The sequence below is a fragment of the Coffea arabica genome, chromosome 5e (assembly GCF_036785885.1).
Source record: "Coffea arabica cultivar ET-39 chromosome 5e, Coffea Arabica ET-39 HiFi, whole genome shotgun sequence".
Classification (NCBI taxonomy): domain Eukaryota; kingdom Viridiplantae; phylum Streptophyta; class Magnoliopsida; order Gentianales; family Rubiaceae; genus Coffea; species Coffea arabica.
The window spans coordinates 42,682,187-42,694,537 of record NC_092318.1 but is presented as its reverse complement, the minus strand read 5'-3'; the positions used below and the strand labels follow the sequence as shown (position 1 = coordinate 42,694,537).

The 12,351-nt window shown below is 39.3% G+C and overlaps 2 protein-coding genes across 2 annotated transcripts; both read left to right on the top strand.

The window, feature by feature from the left end:
• Nucleotides 1-2,177: 2,177 nt before the first annotated feature.
• On the top strand, nucleotides 2,178-3,727 carry LOC113687410 (uncharacterized). Its single transcript, XM_027205024.2, has one exon. The coding sequence runs from the start codon at nucleotides 2,234-2,236 to the stop codon at nucleotides 3,542-3,544; it is 1,311 nt and encodes a 436-aa protein (XP_027060825.2). The 5' UTR covers nucleotides 2,178-2,233; the 3' UTR covers nucleotides 3,545-3,727.
• Nucleotides 3,728-8,523: 4,796 nt separating this feature from the next.
• On the top strand, nucleotides 8,524-9,437 carry LOC113687409 (uncharacterized). The gene has a single exon (XM_072048681.1). The coding sequence runs from the start codon at nucleotides 8,552-8,554 to the stop codon at nucleotides 9,206-9,208; it is 657 nt and encodes a 218-aa protein (XP_071904782.1). The 5' UTR covers nucleotides 8,524-8,551; the 3' UTR covers nucleotides 9,209-9,437.
• The last annotated feature ends 2,914 nt before the right edge of the window (nucleotides 9,438-12,351 follow it).

Here is a 12,351-nt window from a genome sequence, read left to right as displayed (position 1 = left end):
GCGCACGCACACACATATATATATTTATAGAAATCGTGGAATAAAACTCTCGAGAATCTTAAATAGATTTCTCTTTCATTTATTCGCTTAAATTTATTCTTTTTCCAGCCTTACTTTTATGAGTTAATTTTTCCTGCGCAATCATTTTGTGCCACCTGATTAATGACACTATAATGTTCTTTACCTTTTACCACTTTAAAAGATTTAGAGTCATTTTTTTGACAATTAAGAAGATCAACAATTAAGGAAGGGAAGACTGTTTTGGCAGTTAAGAAGTTATATTAGATTACCAAACTTTCATGAATGAGGTATTGCAAGACTATGAATCACTAGCGTACAATGGGTTTTTATTGACGGTACAGGAAATATTTTTCTTTTCTTTTTTTTTTTTAAATATGTTTCATTGGAATTTTCTGCCTACTATTCCATAGACAGAAATGCTTCAAGCCGATGACGCTGGATTACTTTTTCAAACGTAACGGATCAAATGGAAATGGGGCAGGCAACGCCCCTAAAGGTTGATGGTCATGATTTGATTAAAAAAATATAAAATCCAAATTACATCTTATATATAGATTTCAATCTCCTCCACAAAATTTTGTTTTATAATTATAAGTTATTGAAATCGAGTTACATTTCAACAAATGAAATTAGAGAAAAATAGTTCGAAACGGTTTTTTTGGTGACTGTTCGGGCCTTGGTACTAAATCAATGATTGTTTACTCAAAAGGTCAAATGAAGCCTCCCAATTGATCACCGGCTCCATGGTCTGTACCAAAAAGTCGAACAAAGACTGGCAAGTTGACTCCACTGATCACCAACACCGTCCACAGATGATGATGTGCGGAAAAGAAAGACATTTTCTTCGGCCTTTACACTAATTTAATGTTCACCAAATTAGTTGAGCATCTTTAATACAAATGTTACAACGAAATCTTACTTATATAAAATAATCATGGATAACAGGATAATAGTCTACAGCATTTCTCAATACATTGGTTCATACCAAGGGAAAAAAAACACAAACACACACACGGACACAGATTTATGATGAACCCATCGTCTTCTATGTAAAAAAAAAATGCAATTTTTTTTCAATAAAAAGTATAAATTAAAAGAAAAAAGAAAACTATTTACTTCATCGCTTTCAATTGCCTTTTATCGATCAACCACACCCGGACTTATTGTTGATTAGATTTGTTTGTCCACCTTAAATTTTGTTGCTTTGGAACCAACTTTAATTTACCTCAAAACAACTGATAAAAAATAAACCACACCCGGCATCACAAGTTCAGAACAAAAAAAAAAAGAAGAAGAAGTAATCCCTCTACTTTCTGAATAGGATAAATTAGTTCTCAACCAAGAATAGGTTTTGTACGTCATGGCCATTATTCTGATTAGTTTACATGCACAAATTTGGATATACATTTGGAGATGTTATCAAAATTAAAATACCGAAATCATGTCAAAAATTCTCAACCAGATATATAGGCCAGTTTGCCAATATCCCGAGTCAAGACTTGTAATGCATTGTAGTACATTATTACTTGCTAATTGTAGGTACAAATACTTGATGGCATGGCCTATCATGAGTCCAAGACTAGATCAGAATCTTTCATAGACATTTCATACTTTTTCATTTGTTTTATGCCATTAATCAATTCTCGGAGCTCCATCACAAGAGCGAGCAGATGTGTAGGTGTCTAATAGTAAAGTACGCTGGAAGAGTTGGGTACCAATCCATGGCTGTGAATTTTAAGGGCAATCTATACTAAGTTATCACCTCACCTCTACACCCACGGAAAATTTTAATAGATTTGGTTTTTGTGCAAACAAAGCTCTAAATATTTGTACCAAGTGGGTTAAATCTTGCACAATTGGAAAGGTATTATGCAAGTTATGGTCAGTAAAAAATAAGAGTTGTATTCTTGAAATTTATGCATGAGAAAAAGCGAGTTAGTACTTACTGATTCACTTTCAGTAGTATTGAAAATATGCTCCAAAGATGCATCAGAGATTGACTTTGGCAGCCATATAATCAATTTAATGGCTCCCGACTTCCCGCCACATCTCCCCAACGGTTTAGACGCGTTGAGCAAGAATTTCACATGCTTACATTAATGGTGGATTGACAATCTTAGCAATCTTGCATGGAAACCTGTATAAATGCCAAGTCATATGGTGCAATAGAGCAAGCCAAAGTGAACTCCGAAGTGTAAACCTTGTTAACAGTATGGGTTCTCCTTCTAGAAAATGCTTTTTTGTGTTTCTTCTTCTCTTGAGCATTGTCTTAGACTTGAGCATAACAACTGCTGGTGATGCCAAAGTTGAGAAACAATGGGGGGAAGATGGTTGTGGAATTGGTAGGAGAGGCTGTGGTAGTAGGGGAAGGGAAGGACGAGGGTTAGGTGGAGTTGGAGGAGGTTTTGGAGGTGGTGGAGGTGGAGGAATTGGTGGTGGTGCAGGAAAAGGTGGAGGGTTTGGAGCAGGAGGTGGTGTTGGTGGTGGTGCCGGGGGTGGAATAGGTGGCGGAGGAGGTTTTGGAGGTGGTAAAGGTGGAGGAGTTGGTGGTGGTGCTGGTGAAGGTGGAGGGTTTGGAGCCGGAGGCGGTGTTGGTGGTGGTGCTGGGGGTGGAGTAGGCGGTGGAGGAGGTTTTGGAGGTGGTAAAGGTGGAGGAGTTGGTGGTGGTGCTGGAAAGGGTGGTGGGTTTGGAGCAGGAGGTGGTGTTGGTGGAGGTGCAGGTGGCGGAGGAGGTTTTGGAGGCGGTAAAGGTGGAGGAATTGGTGGTGGTGTCGGAAAAGGTGGAGGGTTTGGAGCTGGAGGTGGAGTTGGTGGTGGTGCAGGGGGTGGAGTAGGTGGTGGAGGAGGTTTTGGAGGCGGTAAAGGTGGAGGAGTTGGTGGTGGTGCTGGAAAAGGTGGAGGGTTTGGAGCTGGAGGTGGTGTTGGTGGTGGTGCAGGGGGTGGAGGAGGTTTTGGAGGCGGTGAAGGTGGAGGAGTTGGTGGTGGTGCTGGAAAAGGTGGAGGGTTTGGAGCCGGAGGCGGTGTTGGTGGTGGTGCAGGGGGTGGAGTAGGTGGTGGAGGAGGTTTTGGAGGTGGTAAAGGTGGAGGAGTTGGTGGTGGTGTTGGAAAGGGTGGTGGGTTTGGTGCAGGAGGTGGTGTTGGTGGAGGTGCAGGTGGCGGAGGAGGGTTTGGCAGTGGTGGAGGTGGTGGCATTGGCGGTGGGTCAGGTCATGGTGGTGGACTTGGAGCAGGAGGAGGAGCAGGTGGAGGCCTTGGTGGAGGTGCAGGAGGCGGCGGTGGCGCCGGTGGTGGTGAAGGAGGTGGTGTTGGTGGTGGTGAAGGAGGTGGTGTCGGTGGCGGTTTTGGCCATGGTGGAGGTGTTGGAGCAGGTGGTGGAGTAGGAGGTGGCATTGGAGGTGGAGCTGGAGGAGGTTCTGGACATGGTGGTGGATTTGGTGCTGGAGGAGGTGTAGGAGGTGGAGCCGGTGGAGGAGTTGGAGGCGGTGGAGGATTCGGAGGAGGAGGAGGTGGTGGTGGAAACTAAAACATTTCTGCTGGGATTAGTTCAACTTTGGTCCTTTGTTTTCTTGAATGTTGTATGTATTACCACGACCCTAGTCTATGGTTCGATGGAGCTCGTTGATTTCCTTGGATTAGTTGCGTAATATGGAAATTTTGGATAAAAGGACGTAGGTCCTGTTAAATAAACAATTAATGCCCTACTAAACGTTTCCTTGCTCCCCTTTCATGCAAGATCTGCTACTGGTCTTCCTTCTTTTTTCTCTTTCGAAACATCCATTCTGGTTGACTCGTTTGAAAGCGAAAAGGTTTCACAATTACTGAAGTTAGAATAATAAACTCAAATAGTAATATAGTTTGAATAATATCATAGTACAGTAACATGTTCCCAGAATTATTAATTCTCATGGCTTATTCAAAGACAAATATATTAAGCAAGACAAAAGTAAATTGTTCTTCTTCTTAAGCAGGGCCTATGGCCCATTAATAAATTGTTGCTATTAGCTCTATGAGACTCAATTCTCGAGTACATGCGAAATATTTGGACCACATTATGGAAGTCGAAATGAATGAATTCGATGCATTTTGCTGAAGGAAATTGTTCAAAAAATTTTGACTACAACATGTATGATTTCAATTCTAATTCCTATTAAAATGAGGAAACAGCCTAAAACATTATTTCCTTGGGTGCAATTATTTGAGTTCACAAATGACATTCCTATATTGGCAAATATAGGACGTTGAATGTACAGAAAGACATAGATTTGATTGCCACTATAAGTTAGCTTAGTTGATAAAGATGGGCCAAATTCTTACAAAAGGTCGTATACTCGTTGTCAATATGAAAGTTGTATTGGTGGATTGACAATGTGAAAATTGTATTAGTGGACGATCTGTATGAATGTTTGTAAGCGATATGTGGTCCCGAATGCATGCTTTAACCAATTGCGGTGATTGGAATCAAACCCATCAAACCTTTTCATTATGAAAGGGAAAAAAATGGAGATGGATTTGATTAGATTACAAGAATTAGGAAGACCCTAAATTACAGCCTCCACTGCCTTTAGAACACCCAAAAATCTTGCTAGTATCTATCAATTTTGTCTCTCACTCTTTTCAATTTACAATTGAATACAGTAACAAAACACCCTATATATGACCCACAATATTCGATAAATAAGAAACAACTAAACTGGACAATAAACTACTGAATAAATACTTAATCTCTTAAATAACCAAATTACCAAAGCTTACACCAGAACAAAAACTTTTAAACTAAAAATAGGAAAAATTAACTATTAGAAGTTTGCTTTAATTATCTCAATTGTAGTTCTACTACCTTTAAGCCAAATCGTGGTGCCATACTATAATTGAAGCCACTTTTGCAGTAGGAGTACTCCCAAACAGTCCCACAATTCTTGTCATAGCACTGTAGCAATATAGAACTTGCATCTGAGCTAGCCAGACTACGTATTAGGAACCAGCAAGCGTCTTTCTCCTTATAGTTGCTTTCCCTTCCCACAAATTCTGGGTTTGTTGCACCCTAAAAGGCTGTTAGGCACCAAAAATTACCCTAATATCTACCTTCATCTTTTATTTTTATTTTTGGTTCTATCTTCATGATTAAATACAAATAGCGACCATGGACAATGTAACAAAAAATAGACTAATTTGGAAATTTACTCCACAAATAGTCTTACACTCAAGGGAATGTAACTTGCCCTTAATAAGACCAATCGGCTATTTTTCTTTTCTGTTGAAAATAAAAACAAATAAAAAGACCGCGATTCATAACGCTTTAAAATGAATAATTTCAGAAATCATATACGTCGAAGCAGATATATTTTTACTCATAAATTACTGGTGATGCTTCTTACTTAGAGTCTGTTTGATAACATAAAAAAGTTCTGAATCTGACCTTTTTCAGACATTCAGATGTTTTGAGTGTTTGATAAATGAAAATCCATTTGCTAAATTTGTTAAGTAGTGCTGAACTTGTGTGTATTTTTTTCAGCTAACTGAATGCTTAATTCTGATAAGAATCAATAGAATTACTTCACTTATCTTATCTTATCTACCAAATCTACCATTATTTATTAATTATGTTCAAAATTCTTATATAATTAAACAATCTAATATTCTCTATCTAATGATTTTCTATTTCTCTTTTCTCTCTTTTGAATGACTTTCACTTCTTTTCTATACTCCTCATATAATATAATTCATCTTTTATATTAATTTGATTTAAAAATAAATATGGTCATTTTCATGCCTAATTTTCATCTAATTAAATCATAGGTTCTATTTCTTTTTTGGGTGAAAAGATATAAGGGCAAAATTGTCAAATTTAACTTATTAAGCGTTCAGTTATAAATGTTTATTAAACAGTATAAATAGGTTTAGCATTAAAATTCAGACATTCATATATTTCTTTTCAGTGCTTAAAATTCAACAAATTAATTGTTTCAGTATTCAGATTTCAGAATTCAGATTCAGTTTTATCAAACGGAATCTTAGTCCTAAATTGGTCGTCCTAAACGGAACCTTAGTTTTAACATAGACGAATGAGCATCACTCATCATCAGCATGGGAGGACAATCGTTAGTACTACGTAGATTTTGTATTATGACTGAATAAGATCCTTGTTTGTCTGTTTGTTTGTTTCTTGCCTTGAAAAAAAAATCCTTTTTGTTATCTTCAATTAAAAAAATTGGAAATGCACCAGGTTAAGCGAAAAAGTTAACTTCAATCCTTTGAGTCAGTTAATGTAAAGATTATGCGTTTCTCTCAACGATGATTTTTTGTTGCTTCTTCTCTTGAGCATTGCCTTGGACTTGAGTGCAATCGCTCGTGGCAATGGTGATTGTGAATTAGAGTTCTTTTTGGAGCTAATAGAAATTTTGCTGTTGCTTCTAGTGACTTAATTGACTTGAGGCTGCAGGAAGCAAGACAAGATTGTTTTGGCAATTAACAGGTTATAATGGATTAGAACATATTAGGATCACATATGTTATAACTTTGAGAGCTACAGGCGATTATGAACCACTATAGTATTTCGTAATTTTTTTTTCAAAAATTATTTCATAATCCTGCTATAAGTTTGTCTCTAAAATTATAGATATACCTATCTTTGAAAAGTAAACAGTCTCATGATCTCATAAGATTCGAAAATTGCAGATGCAACTATAGTCCAAATAGATTACCAACTTTAATGAACGAGTTACTGCAAAACTATGAACTAAAGGAAACACTTGCGTTTTTTTTTTCTCATTTTTCAATATGTCTTATTGGAATTTTCTGCCGACTATTGTCAAAATAAGAGATGTAGGAGATTTCGCAGCCATGCTTCAAGTTGATGATGCTGGATGATTACTTTTTCAAAAGTAATTGACAAATGATTCTATATTCAAAATGTCAAATAAAGACTGCCAATTGATCACTGGTTCTATAGACTATATATAGTCACCATGCCCAAAATTAAGGTCAAACAAATACTGGTTAGTTGACTTCAATGAGCTTATTATCCAATGGGAAAGAAAGACATTTTTCTTCGGCATTAGGACTAAGTTAATGTTAACTAAATTAGTTGTAAGATACACCTTTACTAAATGTTACGAAGAAATTCTACTCATATAATAGTCATGGATAACAGGATAATAGTTTACAACATCTCTCAATACACGTAAATCTTCACACACACACACACACACACAATTTTGACGAATCCATCCTCTTATATGTAATAATGTTAATGCCATTTCCTTCAATCACTTTCAATTGACTTTATAAACCAAAAACCTCCCCGAATCACAAGTTCAGAACTTAGTTCTCAACTAGCAGTTGTCTTTAATCTCTTTGACTACTTGAGCCATTTTAGCCGTCAAGAGTAACATCTTTTACAACTTAAAATTGCGTTAGTTGTTTTCCACAACCATAATTGTTGTCTAAGGGACAATTTTACGTGAAATTACAACTCCGAGAGTTATAGAAAATTCCCTTTGTAAAGAAAAAAAATTATTAGCACAACCATTGCAAAGTTTGTAATTCAATTAAAAGGTACATTTGAAAAAGAAATGATGCCAAAGTGATAGCTCTAGAGTATCATATGTCAAAATCCCCCAAAAAGCAAAAAAAAAAAAAAAAAAGTGTCTTAACCAACAAGAGTGTTGTATGTCATGGCCATTCTTTCTATTATTTTGCAAGCACAGTTTTGGATATATAATTGGAGATGTTGCCAGAATTGGACAGAATACTGAAATCGTGTCAAAAAATCTCAACCAGAAATACGGGCCATTTTGGCCATCCCTAGTCGTCACAAGACACGAAATGCATCGTTGTTCAACAATGGAGTTGTAAACAGCAATGTATGACTCTATGCAAAGACTGCTGCCTTCTCAATGATCTCAGCGCCAAGGACAAGAGCAAGAAAAGGGAAAAAAAATATTACTACTTGCACATTGTAGCATGGTAAAAATACTTGATGTCATGGCCTAGCATGAGTCCAAGCTAGATAAGAAGTTTTAAAGACATTTCATATTTACTATTTGTTTTATGCCATTAATCAATTCTTTGGAGCTCCATCTCAAGCAGATATGCAGGTGGCTAATAAATTTGGTTGCTGTGCAAGCAAAGCTCTAAATATTTGTGCCAAGTGGGTTGAAATTAACTTGCGCAATTTGAAAGGTAATATGCAAGTTATGTCTGTAAAAAACAAGAAGTTGTATTTTTAAACTTGAATGCATGAGAAACACCGACTCAGTAGTACTTTTTAGTTTTTTGTCAACAGATTGGAAAATATGCTCCAAAGATGCATCAGAGATTGACTTTGACAGTCACTTCATTAATTAATGGCTCCCGCCATATCTCCCCAACGGCTGTGACGCGTTGAGTAAGAATTTCTAATGCTTACATTAACGGTGTATTGACAATCTTGGCACTTTCGCTAGTCAGGTGAAGCCTATATAAATGCCAAGTCTTGGGGTGCAATAGAGCAAATCAAAGTGAACTGCGAAGTGTGAACCTTGTTAGCAATATGGGTTCTTCTTCGAGAAAATGTGTCTTTGTGTTTCTTCTTCTCTTGAGCATTGTGTTAGAGTTGAGTGTAACAACTCTTGGTGATGGCAAGCTTAACAAAGAATTGAAGGAAGATGGTTGTGGAATTGGTAGGAGGGGTTGTAGTGGTAGGGGAAGGGAAGGACGAGGGTTATTTGGAGTCGGAGGAATTGGTGGTGGTGCTGGACAAGGTGGAGGGTTTGGAGCTGGAGGCGGTGCTGGCGGAGGTGCAGGTGGCGGAGTTGGTGGAGGAGGAGGTTTTGGCGGTGGTGGAGGTGGTGGCATTGGGGGTGGGTCAGGTCATGGTGGTGGATTTGGAGCAGGAGGAGGTGTCGGAGGAGGCATTGGTGGAGGTGCTGGAGGAGGAGGCGGCAGCGGCGGCGGTGGTGGAGGAGGCGGCGGCCAAGGAGGCGGTGTCGGTGGCGGTTCTGGCCATGGGGGAGGTTTTGGAGCAGGTGGCGGAGTAGGAGGTGGCGTTGGAGGTGGTGGTGGTGGTGGTGGTGGTGGAGGAGGAGGAGGCCTCGGAGGAGGTTTTGGACATGGTGGTGGATTTGGTGCTGGAGCGGGTGTAGGAGGTGGAGGCGTTGGAGGCGGTGGAGGATTCGGAGGAGGTGGTGGTAGTGGTGGTGGATTTTAATTATGTCCATGCAGGACTAGTTCAAGTGTTGTACTTTGTTTTCTTGAATCCCATGTCTAAGTATTACCTCCCTGGCCTATAAATGGTGGGGTGGAGCTCGTTAATTTCCATAAATCAGTTGCATATTATGGAAATCTTGGAAAAAAAAAAGTACGTATGTCCTATTAAATAAATAACTACTGCATGATTTTCATGCCCTACTAATTAAACACTTCCAGATTTCCTTGTTCCCTTTTTGTGCAAGATCTGCTAATCATCCGTCATTTTATGCACTTGCGTAACGAGACCTATAAAACCCGATGCTCAGCTCACTGATTTCCGTGAATCTAATTTGACAAATATTGTGTAAATTTGGCATCTAACATATTTTACTTCCAAATTGGTTTCTAGGCAGAATTATGTTACATATGGGCTTTTGTCCTACTTTTGTTCGCTGGATCATGACGTGTATCTCCACTGTTTCTTATTCTTTTAATTTGAATGGACAAAAGGTGGGCTATATCAAACCATCTAGAGGTCTCCGTCAAGGGGATCCCCTATCCCCCTACTTGTTCATTATATGCATGGAAGGGCTGCCCAATTTAATCAAGAAAGCTGTGGATTCTAAGCAACTAACGGGCATCAAAGTCTGCAAAGACAGCCCTATGATCTCTCATCTCTTTTTTGCAGACGATTCTCTTTTGTGTTGCAAAGCAAGCAAGGAGGAGGCTAAGAAGGTAAAGGAGATCATTCAGACTTATGGACAAGCCACGGGACAGGTAGTAAACTTTGATAAATCAGCCATGTTCTTTACTAAAAATACCCCCAACAGGATTCGAGGAGAGATTAGGGAGGTTTTGGGCAATATGAGGGAAGCCTCTAGTGGGAAATATTTAGGATTACCTATGACTATTGGGAGAGCTAAGAATCAGGTTTTTGGGTCCCTGAAAAGTACCATCATTAGCAAACTCCAAGGATGGAAACATAAAGTGCTTAGTCAAGGGGGTAAGGAGATCCTAATCAAATCTGTCATCATGCCCATGCCTACCTATATAATGTCTTGTTTTAAGCTCCCTAAAGGCTTGTGCAAGGGTATTAGTGCAACTATTGCCAGGTTCTGGTGGGGCGGGGGTGGTCTAGAGAACAAAGTGCATTGGGTGAGGTGGAGTAAGCTTACTGAAGTTAAAGGGAAAGGGGGATTGGGCTTTAGAGATTTAGAAGCCTTTAATGTTGCCTTGCTTGAAAAACAAATTTGGAGAGTTGTTACAAATCCGAATTTGTTAGTAAGCAAGGTTCTGAAAGCTAAGTACATGAAAAAGAATGACTGGCTTGTTCAAAAGCCCCCGAGCACAGCATCTTGGTGCTGGAAAAGTTTACACAAGGGAGGTGAGCTGCTTCAGCAGGGCCTATACAAGAGGGTAGGAGATGGAAGGTCAATTAAAATCTGGGAAGACAGATGGGTAGCTAGATCGTGCAATGGGAAATTAACTACGGCAAAACCAGCAGGGTGTCAACTTGAGTGTGTCCATGAACTAATAGAGGAGGGTAGGTGGAAGACTGATACTTTGCATCGCTGGTTTAACATAGATGATGTGGAACTCATAACTAACATCCCTCTTAGTCTATATGAAAGGAAAGACAGATTGTATTGGTTGCATAGCAAGTCTGGTGTTTATACAGTCAGAACAGGCTACGTTATTGCCAAAGGGGGAAGGGAGACTATGAACCACAGGATAGCACCTGACTCTGAGACTAGCTGGGCAATTAGGAAGCACACGGTGTGGAAAAGATTGTGGGGCTTAAATATCAAAATGAAGCTCAAGCATTTTTTATGGAGGTGTTTGCAAAATGGGCTGGCTACTAGTGAAGCTCTCTACCAAAGAGTTGGGAAAGGAAGCAATCTGTGCCAATGTTGTGGTGAGGCTACGGAAACCATTGAACATGTATTCTTTTTTTGTCCAACAGCTCAAATGGTTTGGAGGCTAGCTCCGGTGAGTTGGGAAGGGATAGTTGAGCTACAATGCAACATGTGGAGGTGGTGGGATGCTGTGATGGAATCAGCAAAGGTGGCCCAAGGAATGGACCGCATCAAGTTCACAGTAAATATCCTTTGGCAACTCTGGAAGGCGAGAAACAAGAGAGTATTCCAGCTGGAGAGCGAGGATGCAAAAGTGATAATTGACAAAGCCTAGCAAGAGTGGATCGAATTTGAAGAGGCAACTGTTCCTCAACCCCGAGGATTCGCTTCAACAGAGCAGGAAAGATTGAGTCAGCATAATTGGGAGCCACCAAAGGATGGAGTAGTGAGAATTAATACGGACGCAGCAATCTCAGCAAAAATGGTCAGGACCGGATTGGGAATTGTTGCACGGAACTGGCGAGGAGATCTAGTGAAAGTCCGAGGGATTAGTAGAAGGAAAAAAGGGGAAGCTGACACGGAGGAATCATTAGCAATCCGAAGTGCGCTGGAAATGGCTCAAGCTGTAGGATGGACAAAGATAGAAGTCCAGTCGGACTGCAGAAACGTTGTGAGCTCGATTAATGAAGGCAATGTTCAGGATTGTAAGTTACAAACAATCCTAGAAGACATTGAGGCCCTAAAGACTAGTTTTGACAGTTGTATTTTCTCTTTTGTTCCCAGAAGTGCGAATGGCTGCAGTCATGCAATGGCTCAATTTGCAACCAAGGTGGTTAAAACCATTGATTGGCAAGCTTCATTTCCAACATGGTTAACTGTTCTTGCTAGAAAAGATATGGGGGTAGTTACCCATTTTTGTAATTAACCCTTGTATTTTCATGTGTTAATATCTATATAATGTTATCGTTTGATTAAAAAATATATATTTTTTACTTCCAAAAGGAAACTTTTTATTATGCGTAAATTTTACTGAAGAACCAAAATGATGCGAATTTACTGAAACATTTGGACCTCGTTTGGCTCTTCAAAATTATACCAAAACAGGCTTATTAATTAATTCCAATCTTTTTGTTAAAACTGATTTCATTGACAGCTGATTTTGTCTCTACCGTGTGCTATTTCCTTCGGTTTGATGAGAATCTGGAGCTTCTCGTCCAAGTGCTAAATGTCCTTCTAGACATTGGCCTTCGTTTTACAAAAGAAGAAAAGGTGGAATAGGTTTAGTATTGATCTAACGTTTATAATC

What these genes read in the sequence shown, in the direction of transcription:
- LOC113687410 (XM_027205024.2), top strand. Translation starts at nt 2,234, where the DNA reads ATGGGTTCTCCTTCTAGAAAATGCTTTTTTGTGTTTCTTCTTCTCTTG.
- LOC113687409 (XM_072048681.1), top strand. Translation starts at nt 8,552, where the DNA reads ATGGGTTCTTCTTCGAGAAAATGTGTCTTTGTGTTTCTTCTTCTCTTG.